Source organism: Cyprinus carpio, chromosome B1 (genome assembly GCF_018340385.1).
Source record: "Cyprinus carpio isolate SPL01 chromosome B1, ASM1834038v1, whole genome shotgun sequence".
Classification (NCBI taxonomy): domain Eukaryota; kingdom Metazoa; phylum Chordata; class Actinopteri; order Cypriniformes; family Cyprinidae; genus Cyprinus; species Cyprinus carpio.
In genome coordinates this window covers 18,484,034-18,511,642 of record NC_056597.1, presented here as the reverse complement: position 1 = coordinate 18,511,642, position 27,609 = coordinate 18,484,034, and the positions used below count along the sequence as shown (strand labels likewise).

Below are 27,609 nucleotides of genomic sequence, written 5' to 3'. Positions count from 1 at the left end.
AGAGATTGAATCAAAGTATCATTTTTTTCCTATTTTAATGAGTTTAATTTGCATTTTTAATGTTTTATTTATTTTGTTAGTTGTACTGTATTTTTAAGTCCATTTTGATGGTTATACTTCAAAATCTTTGATATACATTTAAAATAAAAAAAATTTGTTTGTTTTTTTCAGAGATATTTAGCTTTGATCATATGAGCAAGATGATTTATTTTCAGTGATATACAAACAAAGGTAAGATGTCATGGAGCAATTCTGTCATAACTATTTTTGTTTTCTTAAAGGAATAGTTCACTCAGAAATGAAAATTTGCTAATCATGTAGCCTCAGGCCATCCAATATATGAGTTTGTTTGTTTATCAGAACAGATTTAGAGAAATTTGGATGTGAACTGATGGACTGAGATGTGTGGATTACTTGTGGATTATTGTGATGTTTTTATCAGCTGTTTGAATTCTCATTCTGACGGCACCCATTCACTGCAGAGCATCCACTGGTGACCAAGTGATGTAATGCTAAATTTCTCCAAATCTCTTCTGATGAAGGAACAAACTCATATACATCTTAGATGGCCATTTTTTGGTAATGGGGAATTCATTTGCATTCAAATGCATTATGGTTAACTTCCCCTTTAGAATTAAAAAAAAGTACATGTCTATTACATGAATTAAGCATAATCACAATGGATAAAAAATATATTTTACTATATTAAATAAATCGAACACATTTGTTTGTGTAATTAAATACGGTACAAAGATAAGATGAAAAATAATGATAAAATAAAAGACCAGCTTATGGAAGATAAGCTAATATAACCTTTGGATATTACAAATCCCCTTTAATATAGAAAAACTATATGAAAACCATACACGTTATTAAAGACACCTTAATGCCAATGTCAAAGCAAAAAATCACTTTGTGATGTCACATATGCATTTTAAAGTCAAATGAACAACAAGAAAACTGTTTATTTCATTGTAATGTCATAAACTCAAAATAAAAGTTTTAGACAGCAGTAATGTAGCACATTATTTAAAATTCATAATACTTTTTTTGGTTCATATTTATGCCCTTATTTTATACCTCACTTTTCAAATCAGTCCTTCGCCTCTAAACTGACTGATCCTACACTGAGTGTTCAGTGTGTTTCTACAGCTCTCGCACCATTAATTTACTGTCCATTAACCATTTAAAGAGAAGCATGTCAGTCTAAGACTAGTTATACACTCTCTCCTTTAAATTGGATTTGAATGGATTAACTCCAGCCTTGTTTCCCAGAAAGCCTCATTCCTACTGTTCATAATTACATTTTACACTGAAATGCAAATTTAGGTCAAAGAGTCATTAAGGTCATCCGCATCTTTCTGACACTTAGTCTCTTTATTGACTTTGGTCTGCGATGCTTGAAGTTTATACTGTGAAATTGTGCTTCTCGATACCCAAAATGAGTTTTCATGTGTTCATAATGTTGATAAATTGTTAGTAGAACATGCAACTAAATCTGTATTATGTCAGCATTCTGTTTTGTAGTGGTTTCATGACTCACTCTACTTCAAACAAACCTCTTCCTACTCTTCACCTGTGCAGTCGGAGTCATTTAGTATTAGATATCAAAAAGTAGATATCAAAAGCTCATGAGTTAAGTCAGTTGTACCAGACTTTCAAATCTCTAAACTACTAAACAAACTGAAAATGAATAGCAAGAAAGCTCTTTAGCTAAACTGCATCTACAGTCTGAGGCAACTTGTAGAAGTTCTGTTTTTCGAATTTAATAGTGTGTTTGTGTCCTATTAACATACAATTAAATCTGCTAAAGATTCTACAACAGTAAAGCTATCTCTTATAATGATGCCCAGGAAAATAGATTTAGAGGATAGTTCGTCTAAAATTAATATTCTGCAATTATTTACTCACTCTCATGTCATTCCAAACAGTCCAAACAACATTGACTTTCATTGTATGGATAAAAAACTTTCACAGATGCAAGTCAAGTCAAGTTTGAAAAAACATGAGGGTGAGTAAATTATGACAGAATTTTCATTTTTGGATGAACTATACCATTACGGAATACCTAAGATATACAGTACTTTACAAAACTGCTTTATAATAAAGAGATGGCATGCCTGATGGGAACACAAATGTGGTTAAAGGGACATGTGGGATATTTTTATGGCATTTTTCTCAAAGGATTCCTCATGAGTCCCAGGAGAGGGGTGCACAGAAGTCTTTCCACAGACACATCCAGATGTGTGAGCATGTTTTCCCAGTGATGCTGAACAGATGGCATTCAAATGCTTGAGTACCTGACTTATCCTGACCTATAAAAGACAAAGCTGATTCTTCTGCTGCCTAAAGATCATGCTTCTTATTTCACGCTTTATTTTCTTGACATAGAACTATTGCACACAATTTAGTGTGCATGAACAATTTAGAGTGTACAGTATTACGCAGTGTGATACATGTGTGAATGGAAATTTTTGTGAAGATTGTATTTTTAAATAAACACTGCTTATTAATAATTATGCATGTGCGGTGGGGGAACAAAAACAAACATTAAAAATGTTCAGAATAATTTTGCGATTGACGGATGGATGGTCAGATAGATCTGGGATATAACATAACAGCTTGAGAGAAGCTGGACACGCTCAATAGAGGAGGAGGGCTGTAATTTCTCAACCTCCAGTGAAGTCTTTACCCATAAATTGGAGCACATGTGGTTGGCAAAATGAAGCATCATTCTTCCAGCGAGAGGCGGAGTTAACCGGACAGAGAAGCGCTCCGCTGATCTGAATTTTCACACGGTTAAAGAGAGGCGCTCGGCTCGACTTGGCGCTGCCAGGTTTGCTCTGTGGACGCAGTTCTAAAGAGGGAAGCATAAAAAGGAGAGTGATTAGAAAGTAGAAGACCTATTTTTTTTTAAAAAAAAACATAAAAAAAAAATAATAATCGTGATGACCACTATGGCCGTTCCTGCGACTCTTCCGGTTCACTCTGGGACTTCTGCGGTGTCCGGTAAACTCTTCAGAACCGACCCATTCTTCTCGAGTCCCGCGGACTCTCCGCGACTGATCAACTCACTGAACGCGACGCTTCCGAGCGGCGCAGCGACGAACGAATGCAAAATCGTGGAAGTGCACGGAGTGAAAGTCGCTTCTTTCAGCGTTGATGGACAGGAGCTTATTTGTCTCCCGCAAGTCTTCGACCTTTTCTTGAAGCACCTTGTCGGCGGACTGCACACCGTGTACACGAAACTCAAGCGTTTGGATATAAACCCCGTGGTGTGCACCGTGGAGCAGGTGCGCGTGTTGCGCGGACTCGGTGCCATCCAACCCGGAGTGAACCGCTGCAAACTCATTTCCAGAAAGGATTTCGAAGCGTTGTACAACGACTGTACCAACGCAAGGTTCGTTTGGTCAATAACTTATTTTTCGGTTTATAGTTTAAATAACTGGTGATTGTGCATTAGCTTTTGAATTGCATATAGATTCCGAAATAAATATTTTTAGTACTTTTGTAATTTCTTATCCCTAAACAACAATTTTTAGTACTTTAGTCATTTCTTATTCCTAAACAACACGCACGCAGTGAAGCAGATGTAGACCGAGGAAGACTGTATTTTACACTAGCGCAGGGTGGAGGAACATAGTGTCCCGTTATGCTGCTTATAAGTAATTTCAAATGGCAGTCAGCAGAAAGCAACAAGTGGAGCCCCAGTTTGATTCGATGGCATATGTCCCAGACGATAAAAAAATAAATCTTTTTAAAATCTAGTTGAAAACTCAAGCTCAAAGATAGTTCTTAGCAGTGGAAATTTTGTGTTCATGCTCGTTTCATACAAGAATATTTAATTTCTGCAAAAATGTCAAAAGGCATAACCTAGTATGAATTAAATATCCTTAGTTAAAACTACCCATACATTGAATACAAGTTTATACAGCCTAAAACCTTTGATTCACTGTCATTTTCTTTTAGTTTTTGTTTAATAGTTTTCTTGGGGCTTTGTGCATGTCGGTTACGCCACACTGACATTGATTTGGCAGCCAAAATTTTTCAAATATTAAAGTAAATTGCAAACAAACAAATTAATTAATTAATTACAAAAGTAAACCTTTTAATGTGACTCACTTTAAACCGCACAAAAGGTATTAAATGGCTTTAACCCAGAAATTGAAAACACGAAGTGAGATTTTTTTTTTTTTAGTTATTTTAGAATTTTTTTAGTAACTTAAAGGATCCAGACCAAAAATGCAGCACCAATGCAAAGTCCTGCAACTGCTAATATAAAAAGGGTGTTTTCTTGGTTAAACATTTAGTGAAAATCTGCTAGCGTTAATACATCACAATGTGCTTATGTTCTCCATGGACACCGTGAAGTACTCTCAGGGACCCCCAGGGGTCCACAGACCCTGAATAAAAACCCTGGCTTTAATTAGATGGAATAGTTCCGTCAGGAACCATTAGTTCTGTGAATACACGTTATGCGTCAGCTCGTGGATTTTTTGTGGCCAAAGTGTAATTGCCATTCTTTGAAGCCCAGTGCATGCCTGTCCTGTTCAATCCCCTTAGATCCTCACGTACAGTACGTGACACAGATCAGTTTTCCAGTTCCCTCTGTTATGTAAAAGCATATGCATTGGTCAATATAGTAAACTGTTTATTTGCTTTCCGACCTCACTGTTTGTTTTTCATTAAGTGCATTTTGAGCATCCTGTGTTAAGATTCATTACTAACATCAATAATAACAGACTTCTAAACAGAGAGAGAGAGAGAGAACCAGCTAGATTGCATTTCGACCTAACAAAGATGATATTTGCTTGGAGCCTAATAATGTAATGAATTCAAACATTTAATTTGAGGAATAGCTTCTGTTTATCTCTTAGTGATTATCTACACGACTGTATATATTTTAGCATGTTTTGTACAGTGCTGTGAAAACACTGGGATCATGTAGCCTCTACAGAGTCAAGTTACGGTCACGCTTTTTTCACAGCAGACAATAGGTTAAAATTTGGCGCTTTGAACGTGATGTCTTAATCCTTCTCTTTGTTGCGGTCTGTTTGTGCAGAGACCATAACTGAATAGAGGGGAGATATATTGTCATATTAGGTCATGTGTTTTGAAGAAAGCCTGTCATCAGGTTTCAAAGGGCCTTTTGGATACTTTCAGAGGTTTGCAGGAAATATTTTTATGGCGTGTGAAAGTAAAAACTCTTGCCTCTGGTGAGATTAGGAAACTGTAGTCATTTGAAAAAAGTTTTGAAATTTAAAGCTATGACTCTTTAAGGAAATGATAGAGAGAAGTGCATCTAGTAGTGTTTTTCTATTTGTAGATAATTATGAAACCCACTGTTTAATGGCTTTTTGTTCGTGCCTGCTCATTTTGGGGCCATATGTTTGCTATTGTACTGCAAAAAGAAATTGATAATTCATTCATAATTAGTTATTTATGAGAAAATACAATAAAAATGGAATGAATCCAGGAAGAACAATATAATTTTTAATAGTATTAAGAATTTAGTATTGGTCACATTTCACCTTTGTGTTGTTTGGATTGTGTTTCCTAGCAGATGGTTTACACTGCTGTGCATGAGTGAACTGCTTATTCACCTGTGACATATATTGTGGCGAACACACACACACACACACACTTATGATTTTATTTCTCTGTATAAACAGTGATGTCTCACCATATGTGATCCTAAGAATACAAAGGCTCAAAGGGTGGCTTGATTTATTGCCTAGCATGTCATGCACTAAACATTACCATTTATTAAAAATTTGGAAACCATTAACATTAAGCACAATAAAACATTAAGCCTATGCCTCAGACGTTTTTGAATCATGATTGAGTCAGTATGAAGTAATGCATGATGTAATAGTGAGTCTGTGCATGGGACTGCTGTTGTAGACTGCTATGTCTGCTATAATTCCATAGTGGAAATAATCTTCTGTACATTTCTCTATTTCTGTAGGCACTGCAGTGTGAATCCATAACCTGTTAATATGGGGGCCACTGCAAATGCATGCAGTGTAAAACAGGCCAAACATGAGAGAAGCAGTCATTCATTTGATTCCTTATTGAGTTGTGTCTCAGCTGAGGTCATTCAGTACATTCAGTACTAATGAGCTGCACTAGGGGTGCAGTTGCACTCAGCGAGGTTAATGTGTAGCGTGAAGTGGACATTTTGATAACACTTAATTACATTTGTCCACATCAGAGGCGGATGTTGGATGGTACGACTTCTGCGTCACTGCTTTGTGCCTCTTTGTGAAGAATCAGGCTGTAAATATTACAAACTTCCTCTTTAGAAAGTTATTGTACAGAGGTGAATATCAGGAACAGATGATAAAGCCCATTTATGCTCAGATTGCAATCATTAGATTGCAGGTTCATATAATAAACATTTGGTGCCTGATTAGAAATGATAGAAAACTGCTTTGTATATTTAGTCTTAATCATGAAAAAATACTTTAATTATATGACATACACTACCGTTCGAAAGTTTGGGGCCAGTGCGATTTTTGTTTTTTAAAGAAATTAACACTTTTATTCATCTAGGATTCATTAAATTGATCAAAAGCTGCGGTAAAGACATTTCAAAATGTTAGTAAAAATCTATTTCAAAAAAATTCTGTTCTTTTGAACTTTCTATTCTGTTTCTAAGAACAGCCACACAAGTTTTCAGCATTGATAATAATATAAATTGTTTTTTTTTTTTTTTTTTGAGCACCAACTCAGCATATTAGAATTATTTCTAAATGACCATGTGACACTGAAGACTGGAGTAATGATGCTGAAAATTCAGATTTGCATCACAGGAATAAGAAAAAAAAAGTTATGTTGAATTGAAATAATATTTCACAATATTACTCTTTTATATATTTTTTTATCAAATAAATGCAGCCTTGGTGAACATTAGAGACTTTTGTCAAAAACAGAATCTTAACAAACCCCAAATTTTGATTGGTATTATTTTGATTGGTATATATAAACCTTCCTCTTTCTTTTGTTTTCAGTTACAGCTGGTTTCAAAGATTGTGTGTAATCTTTTATGGACGTAGGTGAAACCAAACGGAGAATAAAAGCGTTAAGAGCTTTTTACTGTTTGTGGTGAGACAAGAGCTTTATTTAGCAGTGGGATCACAAAGAGAAGTTCTGTATGTTATGCCAAGCGATTAGCTGATTGTGAGGTGCTAAGTGACAGGTTAGCACAGTAAGTGCTCGTGATACTGAATGAAACAGGAGGAATCGGGCATCTTTTTTTTCATGACCTGACTCTTGTGCGGTTCACAGACGCATAAATGAATGATCTTGTCTAGACGCAGCAAGAGTCAGCTTGTTTTCAGACGAACGGATCCTCCACCTCACTTGTTTTAGCCTTAGCATCATGACCTGTTTATGACTTCTGTTGAGTGTGTCATGCCTCTGTGTTTGCATTGTGGTCATGTAGACGGGTAACATGCGGATGGATAGATGTGTTGTGATAATGTTTCTCTGAAAAAAATAAACCAGACTTCTGTTAGGCTCTCTTATCTGAGTGAAGGAGATAAGCTGCTGTAAAACAGTCAGTTTCCCCTTAAGACAGTCGAGCAGACAAACACACACTCCCTCCCCACGCTTTTTCCTGTTGAGGTGTGGATGTTATGGATGGATGTTAGACACATGATAAGCCCTCTCTTCCTACTCACCTCTCCATTAGAGGCTTGAAGAAAACAAAAATGACAAAGTGGAGCTTGACAGTATATCTTTCAAAGCCTGTTTTTTATTTCTTTTGCCTTCCTTTTAAAGGAGCAGTTCACCCCAAAATTAAGAAAATCTGATCACTCACCGTCACCGTCACTTTCCACATCTAACGTATATGACCAAAATGGAGACATTTTTTTCATCACTTGTTTTGAATACAATTATAGTATTTTTTTATACAGTATGTACGCACACATATGTAATTGTTTGAAATGTTCTTAGTTTGTTTATGTTGTGTAAATTTGTGATGAAACTGATTGTATTGCTGTCCATTTTGGCAAGGACACTTCTGTGAAAGAGATTTTTAATCTCAGAGAGTCTTTTTTGGTTAAATAAAGGTTAAATTAATAAAATCAAATAAACAATTGGTCAATTTTTTTGAATAATTACGTTTTTTTTTTTTCAAATGTTTGAAAGAAGAAAATATAATTTTTTTATTTTTATTTTTTTATATATCAAGTATTTCAGTGAATAACTGTTTACATTTTGGCGTGTTTCTCGCACAAATCTTCAGAGGACTTACAATATGTGACCCTGGAATATTTATTTTTATGCCAAAAATCATTAGGATATTAAGTAAAGATCATGTTCCATGAAGATATTTTGTAAATTGCCTACTGCAAATATATCAACTTAATTTTTGATTAGTATTATGCATTGCTAAGAACTTAATTTAGAAACTTCAACTTAAAAGGGGATTTTCTCAATATTTAGATTTTTATGCACCCTCAGATTCCAGATTTTCAAATAATTATATCTCAGTCAAATATTGTCCTATCCTAACAAACCTTATTTACAAACCTTATAAACCTAGCTTATTTATTCAGCTTTCAGATGGTGTATAAATCTCAATATAGAAAAATTGACCCTTATGACTGATTTTGTGGTCCAGGGTCACATATAAGAATAAGAGTGTGCTTTATTAATGTTCTTTCCTCATTTATTGTCATTGTAGGGAAAAGAGCATGAAAAGTCTTTCTCATTTTTCTGCATTCTTTTAACAGATTTTTTTTTTTTTTTTTTTTTTTTTGAAATCTAATTGATCAAGCCACAGTGTATTAAATTACTTGAGGGAAGAGTTGTTCAGCAACACCACATAAGATGACACTTTATTTACCCTTTAGATTATAACAGTGTCCGCCCACTTTTTTAACGGCATTAGTATTAGTAATGTATTATTCTCATAAATTTTTCCAATAGGAATTTAAAAAAACCCCAGTGTCTATTTACACTAAGTGCAAACAGCCCAACTTGTTGGCAGAGTCTATTTACACTAACTCTGCCAACCAACTTGTGAGCTAGTCAACACTACAAAAGAAGATCGTGTAACAACAGCTCCAGAGGCATAGATATCAAAGGACATGATCGACCCGAGTTCGAAGGAAATAATTAAAAGTTAAAAAATAAATTATTGTGTAGGGTTAGAGTACATGCAGAGAGGGCTTTTATTGTCCCAATAAGGTGGCATCTATTTAATAATTTGAATTAAAATATTAATTTACACAATACGTATTGCATACTGTTTCATAATGTACTACAATACTGAGGTGCAGATAAGGTTCGATAGGTTCGGGAGGGATGTAGTTATTCGGTCCTGTCAATCATCATTAACGAGCCTTTTTTAGTTGCTCTGTTTGAGTATTAATTGTTTCAGTTTTTCTGTAAATAGACATTTATTCGTTTGTTTCTGTCGTCTTTCGCCCTCTAGGTAGTACCAAATGGGGGGTTGAACTCGGTGCTCAAGCCGAGCCTCGGGTTTGAGCCTCCATTAAGGACAGCAAGCCAAGTTTGTTTACCATTAACCATCAGGACTGGATGGGCAGGTGAACTTGTGAAACAGCAGAAAATACTGCTTCACTTAGTGTAAACAGAATCCAGTGTTATTTGCACTTAGTGTAATTAGCATCTATCACTAATAAAATATGCTATTTGCACTTAGTGTAAATAGCCTCTATCTCTATTTACTCTTAGTGCAAATAGCTGCTGGTAAGAGTTATAAGCCACAAACGAAACCAACCAGCTATTAGGGGAAAGTCTTGCAACAGAACATGAGCAAGTATGGCTTCTGCAAGCAACCATCCTCTTCTTTATATTCTTCTTTTTTCCTTTTTCTTTTTCGCTGTTAATCAGCATAAAGACATAAAAGTTGGGTAATGTGTGACCCCCCCGTCGCTGATCCGTCATGTAGTATGCACACAACAGACAGTCATGTAGTGTGAGAAGAACAGCGATCCTGACTTCATGCATGTGTTCCTGGCATAAGTTTATTATCAATTTTCTTGTCGTGTAAGAAAACCATTTAATCATGTTAAAATTTCTGTAACACATGTCTCTCATGGCCTATTGCTTTATTTCAGTCTTGTCTGCTGTATTGTAACTCACTCTCCCAGTTTTTCTATTCTCACCCTGTAGCACCTTTGAGAATGCTGCTCGCGTCTCTCTGACCGATCACAAGGTGTCATCCCTGACTGTGCTGACTTGACACTTTCCCAACACACATACACACACAGAGGATTGTTTATTGGCTTGCAAATATGTCCTCTATCTAAAAAGGACAGAGAGGGGGGAAGTAGAGAGAATTGAATAAGTAAATGGTTTAATATGCAGGAGGCAAAGAGGAAAAGAAAGAAGAGAGGAAGAGAGGAAGAGAGAGAAGGAGAAGTATTCATGTGGTAGAGGCAGAAACTGGCAAGCAGTCAGTGCAGAATTGTGTTCATTAGTGATGCCTGCTTAACGTACTGTAAGCGTTACTTTTACAATTTCTCATACTTTTGTGATTTAAACAAACTGCAAAAACTGACCACCTAGCAACCACACAGAAAACCCCAGCAACCACCTATCTGCAATTTGAATCATAATTGACACAATTAGACAATTTTATTGGTACCTTTTAGAATGGAATTAAATTGAAAGTTCCAACATATGTTTACACAGTTCACTAATTTAGAGCAGATCATAAGCGTGTTATGAAAACAAATAACACTCATAAACTATATTCGCTTGGTGATTTTGTCCTTTAAAGACATTTCTTTATTTATTCAAGCATTAATAAAAAATGCTTTAAGCCACCAGTTGTTGTGCCCCCTTTCCTCTTTCACTCTATGAATAGAAATCAGCATTTATGTTTTCTGTTTGCTTCTGTGATTCTTTTTAGAAAGAGAATGAATGAAGTCTTTGTGTGGTGAAGCAACAGAGCAGCAGATAAACTCTGCCTCTTTTTCTCTCTCTCTCGCTCTGTCCATTTCCTCCTCTGCTTTCATACTCAGCATTCAAAATGCATTACAAAATGCATACTCTCATTTAAATGCACAATTATATATGTTTTGAAAATATTGTAAAATTTTATAATTCTAATTGTTTTTAAATACAAAATTGTTTTATTTGAAATATATATAATATCAAGATAAATAATATTAAAATATAGAATTCAAATTGTCTCAAATTATATAGAATCTCAGATTGTCTCACTGTGATCTTCTAATTCATTCTCTCCCATACGTTCCTCTTTGTTGTTTTTTTGTTATGGCCATTTTTTCTTTTCTTTTCCATGTTTTCTCTGCCATCTCCTTCCTCTTCTGCTCTTCTCATTCAATTGAAAATGAGAGACTGTAATTAGCTTGTCTGTGGTCTACAAAACCAGCCAGAGAAAGATGGGGCTATTGTATTTCTCAGAAGAAAGTCAATAGATGTCATTGTGTATGTGTGTATAAATGGGTGTGTGAAGGTGTGATTAAGCTTGTGTGTATGTGTATGTGTGTGTGTGTGTGTGTGTGTGTGTGTGTGTGTGAGAGAGAGAGAGAGAGAGGGAGAGAGAGAGAGAGAGCATTTGTTTATGTATGTGCTGCCTGTCTATCCTTATTATCATACTTGATAGTAGCAAAGAAAGAGGCAAAGGGCTACATAAATTCAATACCAAGCTCAAATGGAAAGAAAGAAAGTAAAGACGACAACCTTGACCAATCAATAAAGGGAGGGATTCCCTCCAGACCTGAGCACTATGACTTCATAGTAGAAAAAAAACAAAGAAACAGATGCTTTGTTTTATCAAAACATGTCAGTTGAGGTGCATCATGCAACAAAGCAAAGCAACAAAATATAAATATAATTTTAAATATATTTGCAACACAGTATCTACCGTAGTGCAGGGAGATATTGTATTGTATAGCTTGTTAGTGCTGGGTAGTAACTGATTGCATGTACAGTAATCTGGATTACGTAATCAGATTCCAAAAATTAAGTACTTTACATGCAAAGCAGGAATTCCCAAAGTGTTTTTTTTTTTTGTCAGCCTTATCTCTTTCACCTAATATATTTACTTGAAGTACCCTCTTAGATTTTAAAGTAATAAATTAATAATTAAGTAACACATTAAGTGCATGTTCACGGTTCTTTGACATTGGTTAATGTTCACAATGTTCCTCATGATATGCAGGTTAACAAATATTTCATCTTTTTAGTAAGTGTTTTATTTTGATTCTTGTGATTTCTTTTAATTTTATTTTTTTTATGATTTAAGAAAATAAATATATTAAAATAAAAAATTCTCTAATAAAACAATATTTGCTAACATAACAAGAAAGTGATATTCTTTGTATCTTTAAGCTCTTGTTTTGCAACATTATTTTATACTCAGAGTGAAAAAAAAAAAAAAAAATAAATAAAAATGCTATTTTAAAATAAAATTAGCTCTGATATATATATATATATATATATATATATATATATATATATATATATTTTTTTTTTTTTTTTTTTTTTTTTTTTTTTTTTGCTATAATAAGATTTGTTATAAAACAACACATTTTTTTACTACAATACATGCATGCTTAAATGTGATGGAAAGCAATATTGGATAACATTTTTAATGGTCTTAAACACACTTTTAATGGTCCTAAAATTGGACAAATATGCTTATTTTATTTATATTATTTAAGTAAATTTTGGGGTGAAATGTGAACCAATTTTGCGACATGATTCTGAGAGATTCACCTTAACAGTTATAGTTAGTAAACATTTATGGATGTAAAGAGGAACTGCAGTGAGACCTGTGGTCAACGCCTATGACAGCTGTCTGATATCTATCACAGCAATAAATAGCAGCGCTACCCTCTCTGTGTGTGTGTGTGTGTGTGTGTGTGTGTGTGTGTGTGTGTGTGTGTGTGTGTGTGTGTGTGTGTGTGTGTGTGTGATTTACAAAATGAATAGTTGTTGAACTGTGTGTTAGTGTGTGTGTTTGTGAGCCTGAGCTTTAGTAATATGTCTTTGATCTCTGGGGGAATCCTCCCTTGTCCTCCATCTGCCACCAATCATAGTCGATGACAGAGTATTGATTGAGAACAGGTTTCCATAGTAACAGACTCTTGGGTGTGGTCTGATATGTGTTATATGCAGAGCTTGTCTTTGCTAAAATGTAATAATATTTTCACCTACACTCTAGAGTATACAAAACAATCAATTGTTATTTTTGTATTCATGGTGATGCAGCAAATATCATTAAGATCTTATATAAAATAGCCCTGCTGTACTATGTGAGCGAACATATTTAATTAGATTAGATAAGAGTAGATAATAATTTATTCTCCACTACTGTGGTAATTTGGCTTCATAAAAAAAGACTATATACAAACAAATGAAACATTATCTTATGTATCACAAATAAATACAAAGCATCACATTAGAAAATCATGATATTCTTAATAAATTAATAAAATAGATACTATTTTGTAAATCATTTGTGGGATTTTTATCACATGAACGCCAGCAAAAACACTTAAATTGCTGTAGTATTTTCACTGAGAAATTACTAAAACTACTTTCAAACATAATTATTTATTCTAATAAAAATGTTTTTTTAAAAATTGTACATTTGCAGTGCTCATGGTTAGATTCAATACTAGGTCAATCTTTACTTAAATCGCCTTTTAAAAAAAAAATCTTTGGGATCAGAATGGACAGGAAGCTCATATTTTGCTCATTTAGATTCATTCTCAGATTTATAAAAAAAAAAAAAAAAGGTTTTAATATTGTAACTTACTGTAGTTTCTCACCATGGAACTTTTGTGACATCTGTAAAATGTATATGTGCATAGAATGTTTAATTCACTAACAAAAATATTTCAAAGAGTGCTATGGTGAGGTTAAAAATGTTTACATGATTTTAGACATAATCGGCTTATTAATTATAATCCGTATAAGATTATAAATGCAAATGTGGCAACTCTTTTTGTTCCCTGTGAATCAAACCCGTGACCTTGGCATTTGCTGCATCTTGCTTTACCTGTTGAGCTACAGAAATGCAGTCTTATCTGACGCCATGATATTTGCATGACAGGCTTGTCTAGCCAGTGTGTTTCCAGTGCCTACAATCAGTTATTTTTCTGAGAGTTTGTGTGTGCCAGTGACCTCTGCATGACTGCATCGCTTCCATCAGTGGCTCATCCTGTCGTTCACTAAAAGAGAGGGATTCTTTTCTCTCTGATAATACAGAACAAAAGCTCTGTTGTCAGTAGATCTGGATTAGCTTTTTTGTGTTTCCGTGCGTGTGCACTGAAAGACAGAGCAAGAGAAAGAGAGGGAGAGAGAAGTGGTATCAAGAGATCAATGAATGAGCGTCTCCAAGAGCTGTATTACTGTAAGCTTTGTAAACAGCGTTCTTCCTTTTGTCTGTGCTTTTAAGAAAGAGGAAACCATTCACACCCCCGTACATCAACACACCATCCCACACACACTGCACACATTCCTGTTAGGCTGACACAGCGGGTTAGTGGATGTATAAACATTATTCGGAGGTTAGGGTGAAAAAGGGGGTTTGTTGTTGTATGGTTGTGCCCTACCTGTGCACGTGCCTGCACACCAGGATGTTGGGATTCATCTGCATATGCTTCTGGCTCTTTTAGGCATCGAACTAATTAAGCGTGCAAAAAGCATACATGATCCTTATTGTTTCAAAATCGCATTGCCTTATTAAATTTACTCTGTTTAAAATCTAAACTGCTGCTGAGCCTCTGTTAATACTCTGAGATTTCAAAGGGGCCGTATCAGAGAAAACAGGATTTTCCGTGTTCTTTTAAAATGCTAGAGTATTACATTTCAGTGCCTAACTTGCCCTGCACCGTTTATCATACAGACATGAATAATTGCACAATTGTGTGGCTCGTTGAGGAGAGCCTGAGCTATTACTTTTCGAAGTGATCTGGAAGCCAATAAAAACAATTTAAAGATCCCATAGACTTTTGAAAGAGGGATCCGAATCATACACAGACTTGAATGTGTGCTCTTTTGAATCGTGACAGTTTTGCACAGATATTTTCATATTTCCTTCAGAAAATGTAAATGTCTAGTTTAAACAGTTCATTCACAAGTTTAGAAGTGTTGGGGAGTAACTAGGCTACTTGTAATGGCATTACAAAATTTTATTAATCCATGTAATCCATTACAGTTACTGAAAAATGTGTCATTAAATTACAGTTATTTATGAATGTTAACAATTACAAAGGGGACTTACATCTGAATATTTTCTGCAAAAAGTAAGGATATGTTGAATAATGTTAATTTGTTGCTTTGTCTGTTTTTGATGTGCACAATGTTTCCGGCCATTTAAAGGCCTGTTAGTAAAGTGAAGCTATTCTGATGCTTTTGATTGGTTGATTGTGTTCCAATGCTGGAAATGTAAAAATCTAAAATCAGAATGATCTCAAAGTAAAAAGAGGTGCTAATGTCTGATTTTGTGGTGGCTGTGGTTTAAAATTAATTCATTATAATCTTAATTCAAGTGATGAAGGATTTTGAAATTCTGACAGTCTTAGTCTTAGTGTTGAGTACTACTGTAAAGGTCCTTGCACATTGAGTCCGAAATTATTGTATGCGTTTTTTGGTTTGTTTCATTTTTGTCAACCTTTCCTATCCAGTTGTTGTTTATCAGTTTTTTAAGTTTAACACTATTTTAAATTGTGTGGAAATTTTTTTTTTATGTACTTAAAAAAAAAAAAAACTTAGCCAATTAATTAGTTATCAGCCTGTTTTTCCACCTTAGTCTTTGGCATCAGCAAATTAAAAAGGCAGTGGCAATTAGCAATAGCAATACATGCTATTTACTCTAAGTGCAAATATCAGTAGATGCCATAGCTTTATTTACGCTATGTAAAAATAGCAGTATTTTCTGCTAATTATACCACTTACCACCACTTAAACAGTATGCAATAATTACGTATGGAGTGTAAATTAAAGATGCTGATTTATTGGGACAATAAAGCCCTCCCAACACCTAACCCTAACCCTAAACCTACCTGATACTTCATTTTCGACTTTTGAAATGCCTTTCCAATGTGATTTGAGATGTGAAAAGGGACAAGAAAGAGTTTTGGCAAAAAGCAGAACTTGGGTACTACTAGAACTATTTGCACTTAGTGTAAATTGACACTCAGAATTACACTGTAAAAAATGATTGTGATATTAACAGTAAAAGTCTGTAAAAATGTGACAGTAAAAACCTGTTAATTGGTTATCAGTAAGTTTCCATACTATATATGGTGAATAACTGTAATTACATTTAATGTAATTTTACAGTAAAATACTGTTAAAAAATTATGGTTTTTGGAAGTGAAAAAGAAAAAGTCATTGTACAATTTACAGTGAAAAAATTTAAATTGACACTCCCAGAATTCCCTGCATGACACTTCATATTTTATGGGTTTTTTTTTTTTTTTGTTGTTGAAATAACTGTTTCTTCTTAATTTTTCTTATCAGTTGTGTACAATGGGGTTTTATCTTATATCTAATGTTGTTAAATTAATGTTTATTGCATTGTTTCAGTATCATGTGTGTTACTATGATGGTGTTCAGTGTTTGTGTGAATGACACTGTGCGCCTTCTATATATACAGTATATATCAGTATATCCTTTCTCAGCTGTTGGAAGAGCTGTTTGTGATGAGCTTTGATTCATCATGTGACTTTCTCGTCACCACCTGCTTTTGGTGGTTATCAGTATTACAGTGGTTCAAAACAGATATTAGTACTTCAATATGCTGGTTTATTAACATTACATCAGTTAATAAAATACATTTTTTTTATTGTGAATTTAAGTTAAATCTGTAAAGCCTAAAATGTTGCTACCATATTTTTAACGGTGAAATTCTGGCAACCACAACTGCCGGTATTTTACCATAAATGTCACAGATTTTATTTATTTATTTATTTTTACAGTGAAGGCAACCTTGACTAAATTGGTGCAAATTTCCATTTTGTTGAATTAGTAACAAATTTGTATGAATTTGTCTCATTAGCTACATATCCAGATTGTATGTATTCAAACAAATTCACCACCAACTCACAAAAAAATTAAAAAATAAACCTTGATTTAAATTGATATCAGTCACAACATTAGGGAAGAAATAAAATAAAAAAGTGCTATAAAAGGTGTAGAATATCCCCGCTTCAAATAAAAATGCTACTGGTTCACTTTAGTTTACTGTTTGTCAATGTCATTTATTTGTTATTCACATATGGGTTCATGGTTGTTGCTGTATCAGAGGACAGATCACATTCTTGTCGTCGTCTACCATTACCACATAAATCAATGGAGAGATGTTAAACTCAGTCTGTTTCTCTGTCAGTCACGGGCCTCTGTTTAAAGGTCCCTCTCTTTTTTCTTCCACATTCTTCCAGGGCAAAAGCCCCTCAGTGTCTTTTAACCTTTGACTGCTCAGAGATTGTGTCTCTACCCCTGAGATGAACTTTTGGAGTTATAAACAAAAGCAAGACAGGCAAGAAAAGCTACCGGCTGTCCTTTCTCTTTCTCCTCCTGTTACCTCCCATCACCCTTACTGACTGGACAGTCTGTATAGTCTGTTTTGGCTATTTCGCTGTTTCATATCCTGTGATTGACAGGTGACGGACAAAGAGCAATGTAAGAGCAACTGAAGAGCTATTGGGAAAAACAAACGCATCCATTTTGAAGTTTACTGAACAGTCTGCAGCTTTCCAGTTCCAGAAGTTAGAAACTCAAGTTTATGTTAAGTGTAAATACACTACTGTTGAACAGATGTTTTTATAAATAAATACTTTTATTCAGCAATGACACATTAATTTGATCAAAAATGACAGTAAAGACTTATATGTTTCACTTCTATTTTAAATAAATGCTATTATTGCTATAAATGCTATTATTCATTGGAACTTTCTATTCACTGAAGAATCCCGAAAAGAAAAAGAAAAAAAAGAAAAAAACAGTTTGCTAAAAAATATTAAGCAGAACAAAATGTTTTCAGCCCTATGAATTAAATGTTTCCTGAGCACCAAATCAACATATTTTTTATGATTTCTGAAGGATCATGTGACACTGAAGACTGAAGAAATGGCTGCTGAAAATTCAGCTTTACCATCACATTAATAAATTATATTTTAAAACATTAAAACAGAAAACAGTTATGCCAAATTATTATAAAATTAAACAATATTATTGTTTTTACTGTATTTTTGATCATATAAAGCAGCCTTAGTGAGTATAAGAGTTTGAGAGGCAGTGTATAATTATTAATTTTTATTTTTTAATCATGCTCGGGTTTTTGGGGGGGGGGGCAGTTGAAATACTTGGAAGATTTCTAAATTTAATGCAAAACCGTTATCAGTTGTGCCATTGGCAGTGATCATGTTATGTAATTTTGGCATTATGGAAAATTTTTGTTTTAAATATGCTGTAATTCAAATTAAAAGTGTTATTTTTTATTTCTTTTTTAAACAAATTTGTATTAGTATTATTATATTTAATATGTTATTAAATGTAAATGTAAAATGTAAAAAAAGGTTGTTGTTTTTTTGCTTTAAATGTATGTGAATTTTCAATGTCTTTGTTGTCCTTCATGATGGGCACAATACTAATGTGTGTTTTCACCCTTCACAGCTCTCGTCCAGGTCGCCCACCGAAGCGTTCCTATGGGGCTGGTGTGCAAGAAAGCCCCAGAATCCTCCACCACAGAGCAAACAGCCTTCTGTCTCCAGCTCTGCTGTCACCCACAGGTAAACGCAAACGTACAAACACCCGTCTCGTTTTTCACCACGTTCTGTGTGCTGTAAATTTAGATGAGCCTCAATTTACTCACTCACAGCCCCCTTCAACATATGAAAAGTATATGCTTAAATCACCCCCTTCTCTGCTGTCCTTCTGCTCATCTTTCATTCTCTCTCTCCCTTTCTGCCGCTCTGTTCGGTCATCTTTCATGCACCTTCTTTTACGGGTGACAGTGATGAATGACACACCCCAGCGGGATCACTCATCCATCTGTTCATCCCTCTCTATTTCCCTCTTCCTCTCACTGGCCAGAAGCTTCACATCCCCCGTCCTTGCTTCTCATCTCTACTGTATCACATTGGGAAGGGTGGATGCTGAAAATGTGCTGAAATCTGCCCCAAGAAATGTTTTATGTCTGCCAGAATCAGGAGTGTAGCAATAATTATACCTGGAAGGGGACATGTCCTTCCCACTTTTAGACAATTATGGCTAATTCTCAGGAAACAGTGACTTTTTGCCAGAGAATGTCTGGAAAATATAATTAACTTTTATTTTTTTAATACTGTATTTTTAAAAACTTTTTTTATCACGTGAAAAAGTAACTTTCAAGAAATCATATTTTCCCACCTCAGATTCAAAATACCTGGGCATTAACCATCATAAACATAGTTTTTATGACCTATTTTTTAAACTGTGATCCCATATACGGTTATACCAATAATTGTTTATGATTACTAGCCTTAAGACGTAAAGTTTCAACCGTCACAATAAGTACAGTTAGTCTTACTGTATTTTATATATATATGTGACCCTGGACTATAAAACCAGTCTTAAGTTGCTGGGGTATATTTGTAGCAATAGCCAAAATAAATAAATAAATAAATAAATAAAATATAGTATGGGTCAATATTATCGGTTTTTCTTTTATGCCAAAAATCATTAGGATATTAAGTAAAGATCATGTTCCATGAAGATATTTTGTAAATTTCCTACTGTAAATATATCAAAACTTAATTTTTGTTTTGTAATATGCATTGCTAAGAATTCATTTGGACAACTTTAAAGGCGATTTTCTCAACATTTAGATTTTTTTGCACCCTCAGAATCCAGATTTTTAAATAGTTGTATCTCGGCCAAATACTGTCCTATCCTAACAAACCTTACATCAATGGAAAGCTTATTTATATATAAATCTCAGTTTCAAAAAATATGACTGGTTTTGTGGTCCAGGGTCACACACACACACACACATATGTGTGTATATATATATATATATATATATATATATATATATATATATATATATATATATATATATATAATATATATATATATATATATATATATATATATATATATATATATATATATAGAGAGAGAGAGAGAGAGAGAGAGAGAGAGAGATTTATTTTTATTTTGCTTTATTTTTATTCATTTTTATATTTTATTTATTTAATTTTTAGTTTTAGTTCAACCAATTTTATCTAACCTATTTGCCAAGGCAACATTTCTCATCAAGTTTATCATCTAATATTCATATTTATATTATATTTCAGCTTCAATTTACGGCTTTAATTGACTAAAATTATTTTAATAGTGCTAGTTTTAATTTTATCTAACTGTAATAACACATTACATTATTTACACAGCTTTTGTGTATCATATGAATATGATTTTCTTTTCCCTGTCTTTATTTAGATAGGATGAGGCCAGTGTAAGTGTAAACAATAATAACCCGTTTCACTGTGGTAAAAAAAATCAGCATGTGTATAAGTACAGTAATGGTGCTGCAAAAAGTATTCCCTCTTTCTCTCACACACACAAAGTTGTGGGGTCACCATGGAGGATGCGCTAGACTTGCAGTGATATTCTGCCGTGTTTGAGCAGTTACCGTGGAGATGTCACTTAGAGTCTTGGCATCATCAAGTGCCAGATGTCAGGACTCGTTAGGAATGAGAGTAGAGCAGTTTGCTTTGATTTGCCAAGTACTCAGTCAATGTTTCGGGCTATGACAGTTGGGTAAAAAAATAAAACATGGTGAGGGAATCATTGATTATATTCTAACAGCAACATACAACAGGCCAGAAAACACAATGGCTGCATGACAGTTTTGTTTTGCATTTTGTTTGCTTAGAAAAGAAAGAAAATCAGAAATGAGTTTAATATCTCAGTTGTTTCTCTTAGACAAGAACTAAAATGCTTTTCAGATTGTTTACCTGAGAGAGAGAGAAAAAAGACAAGTGTAATTTCAGTTTCTCTAGAGCTTAAGAAGTGATCTGTACAATGTCTCAAACTGGGCTCAGATTTGCCAAGATACAGTGCAATCAAATGTCAGAGATTTCAATATGATACCTTTTTTTTCTCTTTCAGATTAGTTAAGTTAAATTTGACTGACATTAATTTAAATCTTTCATTTTCATATTCTTTAATCTACAACTGGCCTTGTTGGCATGTTTTGGAATTTTCTGGATTGTTTGTCACTTAGGGCAATGACAGACAGCAGGGGGTGGTGCCAAAAGATGCAGAGCAGAGGAAAGAAAAGGGGGGAGATACAAGTATTAAAGTTTCATTTAATGGGTTATAAAGATGTGTTTACACACATGCAATAGCTCCAAGCTACCTTAATGAAAAAGGCTTTTATATATACACTGCCATTCAATAGTTTGGGTTTGGTAAAATTTAATGGTCACACTTTATTTAAAGGCCATTAACAAACCATTAACTACAACTTTTACCTCAATAAACTCCTAATTTGTTGCTCATTAATAGTTAGTAAGGTAAATTTAGGTATTGGGTAGGATTAGGGATGTAGAATATGGTCATGAGGAGTACTGTATGTGCTTTACTAATAAACAGCCAGTATGTTATTCATAAACATGCTAATAAGTAACTAGTTAATAGTGAGAATTGGTCCCTATACTAAAGTGCTACATTCATTATTATTATTATTATTATTATTATTATTATTATTATTATTATTATTATTATGAGATGTTTTTGAAAAGTTTCTCATGCTCATCATGCATGCAACTGTTGAGAAAAAAATAAAGACAAAAATTGCAATTTTGTAAAATATTATTACAATTAAAAAAAACTGTTTCATATTTGAAGGTTTCAAAATGTATGATAGTAAATGTTCAGCATCATAATTCTAGTCTTCAGTGTCACATGATCCTTCAGAAATCATTATAATTTGCTGATTTGCTGCTCAAAAAACATGTCTTATTATCAGTGCTGAAAACAGAAAACTTGAACAGAATTTGTTTGGTGTAGAAATATTTTCCAACATGATATATGTCTTTATTGTCACTTCAACCAATTTCATGCATCACTGCTGAATAAAGTAGTCATTTCTTTACAGAAAAAAAAACTTACTGACCCAAACTTTTTAATACAGTATATGTTTGTGTTTATGGCTGAGCGTTTTCTCTGTACCTGGAATATTTCACCCAAAAATTATAATTCTTCATTCCAAACTTAAATATGGAATGCAAATGGAGATATTTAGCGGATTGTCCAAGTTGCTCTTTTACATAACAAAATTAACCTTGTGATTTGCATTATTGCCAAGCTCAAAAAAATGATAAAAAGTACCATAAAGTAGTCTGTGTAACTTGTGTGCTTTAAGTCCTCCAAAACCATCTGAAAACTTTCTATAAGAAAAAGAGAAATTTAAGTTACAGTGCTCTTATTTGTATCGTAACTGAGTTACAGACAATACATGTTTTTTTGGAGGAACTACTCCTATATAGTTTCACAGCTCATTTTTAAAAGCATGTTTTTTGTATAAATGTTCATATAATCTTTACTATTCTCTCCTTTTGTGTGGCTGTGACTTTGTTTCTGCTATACCGTAAAAGCTCAAGGAATAGAGTTCCCCCCTCAGGACAATCTCACTTCACATGAATGATCGCTTTCCTTCTTGTTAAACAGCTTAAGTAACTCACCTTAAGTCTCTGAAGACTGTTTTTCCCATGAGTCCACAGCGAAGCTCATGCAACAGCTGTATACTAGATTTAGACAGTCAGCATTTACATAGAGATGTTAAAGTCATGATTAGCCAAGCAGCCAATGCTCTCCTGAGGGAATATGCCGCTCTTTACTTGTTTCTTTGTGTGTATGAGTGTTAATGGTCCATTGTTTTTCTCCTTATCAGCAGTCAGCCTCACCTGCACTTTTCTTCTCCTTTGTCACAATGTGAGGGAAAATCATGCCCTTGTCTAATACAGTACACACGCTCACCCAAACACATATGCAAACCATACACACACAAACCATCACACACACAAGGGACATCTTTAGAGTTACAGTGTTGTGTAATGAAAAATCTTAATTATAATGAGAGAGGCAGCAATTTTAACATCAATCACTAGTCCAGAGAATTGATTGTCTGTCGCTAATCAATATTTTTTCTTTTGATGGCATCCAGGGGAAACCAAGGCCAGAGCTCTTTGCCTGGCTAATTGTGCTGCTGGTGGGAGGAGTGTAAAGTGATTGATTGGCAGATGGCTATTTCTTGGACTGCTTCCATGATATGCTTATATAAATAATGCAGTTCAGCTAACAGAGAGCTAATTCAGGTCTTATCTTAGGTCTTATTCAGGCCTTATCTTACTGTGGCCCTCCAGTTGCTCTGACTAAACCCTGCTGCTGATGACAACGTCCATTTACTGTCAACTAAGGAATTTATTGCTGTAACTTTTAGGCTAATGTGCTTCATAAATAGCACATCTCTTAGCAGCCTGAAACCAGTGTATTAAAATAGTCAAAACCAAGAAGTAAAGGCTTTTTTTTTCATTGTTGTCTTATTTTGAATATATATTAAAATGTAATTAATTCCTGTATCGGTAAAGCTGATTTTTTTTTTTTTTTTTTTTTTTTTTTTTTTTTTTATTGCAGTGATTGCTTAAGTTATCAAATCATTCTAATATTCTGATTAATATTCTGGTGCTCATTTATTACTTATTATTATTAGTGCTTAAATATTATATTTGATCAAATAAATGCAGCCTTGGTGAACATAAGACACTTCCTTCGAAAGCATTATTGTCACAAACTTTTCACCAATTATTTATTTCTGCATAATAGATTTGGATGGAAAATTAATCTTGATTTTTTTTGCCATTTGATTAGAGAAAATCATGGCAAATTTGAGCTCAGTTTGGGACTGAGATTTGAGATTGTTGATATGGCTAATAAAACTGTAGAGGAAACACAGTTGAAGGTGTTTCCATTTAATTACTTCATTGCTGTATGTGAGAAACCAATGAGATATGGAGTGTTTTGTGTGTGTACACAGTTGTTTGTGATTGTTCTTGAATGTATTGCAGGTCTAACAACAGCTGCCATGGCTGAAGCCTTGAAGATGCAGAAGATGAAGATGATGATGAATCTACACAAGACCCACGACGACTCAGAATTCGATTCAGATGAGCTCAACACTAATACAGGTACAGGGCTTGTGCTTACACGATTTGTTTGTTAATGTGTGTTTGTGTTCCTTTAAGGCAGCTTGCTTAAAGTGCAATCTGTAGATGTGCCAGACAGATGGCCTTGCAATAGTAAACTAGGCCTTTTGGGTGAGATGAGCCCCATCACAGAGCTCGCTCAGGGGGCCCATGTTGCAGGGTTGTGCTTGGTTTACAGAGACTAATGGTGACATTAATGACTGCTGCTTGACTGTGCATTTAGAGAAGACCAACAACAGACAGAAGAAAAGTTAATAGTACACCAGCCCTTGAGATGAAGCAAGACATTTGCTGCAGGGGTGCCTATGCGTGTGTGCATACAAGCCAAGTAAAATTAGAAAACGTGTAAATGGATAATGCATTTGTACAGTATTTTTGTGTGTACATGCATAAGAAGAAACACAATTTGAGGATGATGCAAAGCATTTCAAAAGTGTGCAACTTATATGCCTTATGTGTCTTTTCTGATTTAACTTATTTATTATTTAATTTTATATTTACAAATCTCTATATTTATAGTATTTATATTTATATTTATTATATTTGTTTTTATGAAAGCAAATGTGAAATACATAAAAATAAAATATAATACACAAAATAATAAAATAATAAAATTATATATATATATAAATTAAATTATTTAATTCTACACCATTAAAACAGTAATAATATTAAATAATATTAACATTTAAAATAATGTTTTCTATTTTAATATATTTTAAAATGTAGCCTTGTACATATTTATGTGGTGGCAAAGCTGAATTTTCAACATCATTATATATGATTAATAAAAAATAAATTATTTAATTCTGCACTCCAGTCTTTAGTGTCACATGATCCTTCAGAAATCATTCTAATATGCTGATTTGCTGCTGAAAAATAATTCTTGTTATTGTGTTTTTTTCAGGATTCTCTGATAAATAGAAAGTTCAAACAACAAAAAGTAACATATCTCTCCTGTTAGTGTTTGCACTCGGCTAGACAGATTTTTTAGGCATTACATAAAACTCTTCAAACACAGCAGCCATATACTGACTGTGGCTAAAACTAACATGGATAATGTGGACTTCAAAAGCCATTCTCACAAGAGTTTAGGAGGACGAGAACACAGCATTCCTAGAGAGAACAGCTGTGGACAAGCAGAATTTAGGAGAGAAGAAAAAATGGCCTTCATCAGAAAGATGGAATGCAGTCAAGGAAAATCAGCATCAAGGATGACATCAGAAGAGCGAAGAGAAGCAGCGAGAGATACTTTTTTCCCCCTGCGTTGACAAGTTGAAAGAAAAATTCCATGCATTATTTAACGAGATGGCCGAAACCTGTCATACGGGTGATTGCCTGCATTAACAGAAACAGGTGTGCACTGTGTGTGTGCATACGGGTGTATGTAAGCACATGTGTGCTTGTTTTCACGTCCGCGTGCGCTTAGCAGGGAACTCGTGTATAATGTAACTCACACATTATCTGTTTGCCCCTCTTTTCCTGTGAGCATATGGTCAGCATTTTTGTATGTTCACCCGTCCACCCCCTTTCCCTCTCATCTGGTCTGTTTGAAGTTGCCCTCATTTTTAAGATGCTGTTTAAATCAGTAGTTTTGTAGTGTTTTTTTTTTTTTTTTTTTTTTTTTTTGTGCAGCCAATGCGTGTGTGTTTGTTTTGGTGAGAGCAAACATGTAGAAACACACAATTCTCTTCTAGCTGACTTTTAAAGCATTTCTCACTTGATCAAACAGTCTACACAAGCTGACCATCTGGTGTTTATTAATTACTAGGATACAAATCACTGTAATTAATTACTGGCCAAAAATACTCAAAAGTGAGCAATGACCATTTTCATTAGACAGTTTTGACCTTGTCATCATGGCTCAGTTTTTCTCATAACAGCACATACACTAAACCTAACCTATAGTGTTAACTAAATAAACGTGAGATAAAAACGCATTTGCTAAAGCAACCATGCCATTTTAGCTGGCTTCTACAAATCTTGGAACCGTTTTATCGAGTCTCTTGGCTCATTGGACTAATACTTGATTGCTCCACATCAAAAATGCAGTGCTTTACCAGGTGAGCTACCGAGCAAGTTTACTACATCAAAAAGCCATACACATGGAGCTAGTTATGTGACACAAACATCAAAATGTATTAGTTTACAAATTATGCTTATGGTAAAAGCTTGTTTATTATCATAAAACAGTAGTGTGCAAGAAACCACATAAAACAAGTCTAATCTGTCCCTGCACACTCTTAAAAATAAAGGCGCTTCACAATGCCATAGAAGAACCTTTTTTGTCTAAATGGTTCCATAAAGAACCTTTAACATCTGAAGAACCTTTCTGTTTTACAAAAGATTCTTTGTGGCGAAAGAAGGTTCTTCCTATTATAAAAAGGTAAGAAAGAGATGGTTCTTTAAAGAACCTTTGACTGAATGGTTCTTTGTGGAACCAAAAATTGTTCTTCTATGGCATTGTTTTTTTTTTTTTTTTTTTTTTGTAATGTAATGGACTTTTGGCCTATTTCATTATATATCAGGTGAAAATTATCTGTCTAAAATTACAAGCGCAAAATAATAGGTATCTTGAATAACATGCACTTATGAATCACACATAATAAGACCAGGAATGTTTATTTAAAAAAGAAAATATTGATTTCACGTTGACATTTCACAGAAAGATCTGCCATCGTACAATGAAAAAAAAAATGGTGTAGAAACAACTCGGACATTTTTCTTTTACTTGGAAATTACTAGTAAATTTCAAAAATAATTACAGAAAACAACAAATAACTCATTGAATTTTAAAGCATAAAGAGTGAAATAGTAATTTATTGTAAAACATACTCCAGTAATCTTTGTTTTAGTTACAACTTTCAAAAACCATTTTACAGTGTATTTCTCTTTACACCAGCTCCTTTCAGAATGTCAGTGATCCAAAGTAAGCAGACATCCAACCAAAAGCTGAAAGCCGTTTCTATTTGAGTACTTGACACAGGAGAATATACCGTATGCACGTGTGTGTCTGTGTGCATGTTTTTTGTGTGTGTGTGTGTGTGTGTGTGTGTGTGTGTGTGTGTGTGTGTGTGTGTGTGTGTGTTTCGCAGCACAGCTGCAGCCCTTGTTGTCTCTGATTGCTCTTGCTTTCCCTTCTCTCATCCATCTTCATCCATCTGATTACTGTGAATTAGCGCCCTCTCACTTACGTTAGAACTCCAGTCCCACAAGATATGTGAGCTTGTGTTGACACTAGTCTTGATTTCCACGGACGTGCAGATTGTCGCACAGATGGCCGCTCTATTGTACAGTATTTATGTCATGATGAAGGGCCCAGGTTGCGAAGCTGCCGTGGTGTTGTAATGTATCTGCAGTGTTGGGTTGTGTTGTAATGAGGGAGCTTATTGTT

General features: G+C 34.2%; 1 protein-coding gene across 4 annotated transcripts in view; it reads left to right on the top strand.

The window, feature by feature from the left end:
- Positions 1-2,780: 2,780 nt before the first annotated feature.
- dachb (dachshund b) overlaps positions 2,781-27,609 on the top strand; it is a 33,496-nt gene continuing 8,667 nt past the window's right edge. For all 4 annotated transcript variants that reach the window (XM_042716871.1, XM_042716869.1, XM_042716870.1 and 1 more), the window contains exons 1-3: positions 2,781-3,400; positions 18,640-18,755; positions 24,078-24,197. In XM_042716871.1, coding sequence (XP_042572805.1) covers positions 2,949-3,400; positions 18,640-18,755; positions 24,078-24,197 — 688 coding nt within the window. In that variant the 5' untranslated portion in view covers positions 2,781-2,948. The remainder of the gene's footprint in view (positions 3,401-18,639; positions 18,756-24,077; positions 24,198-27,609) is intronic.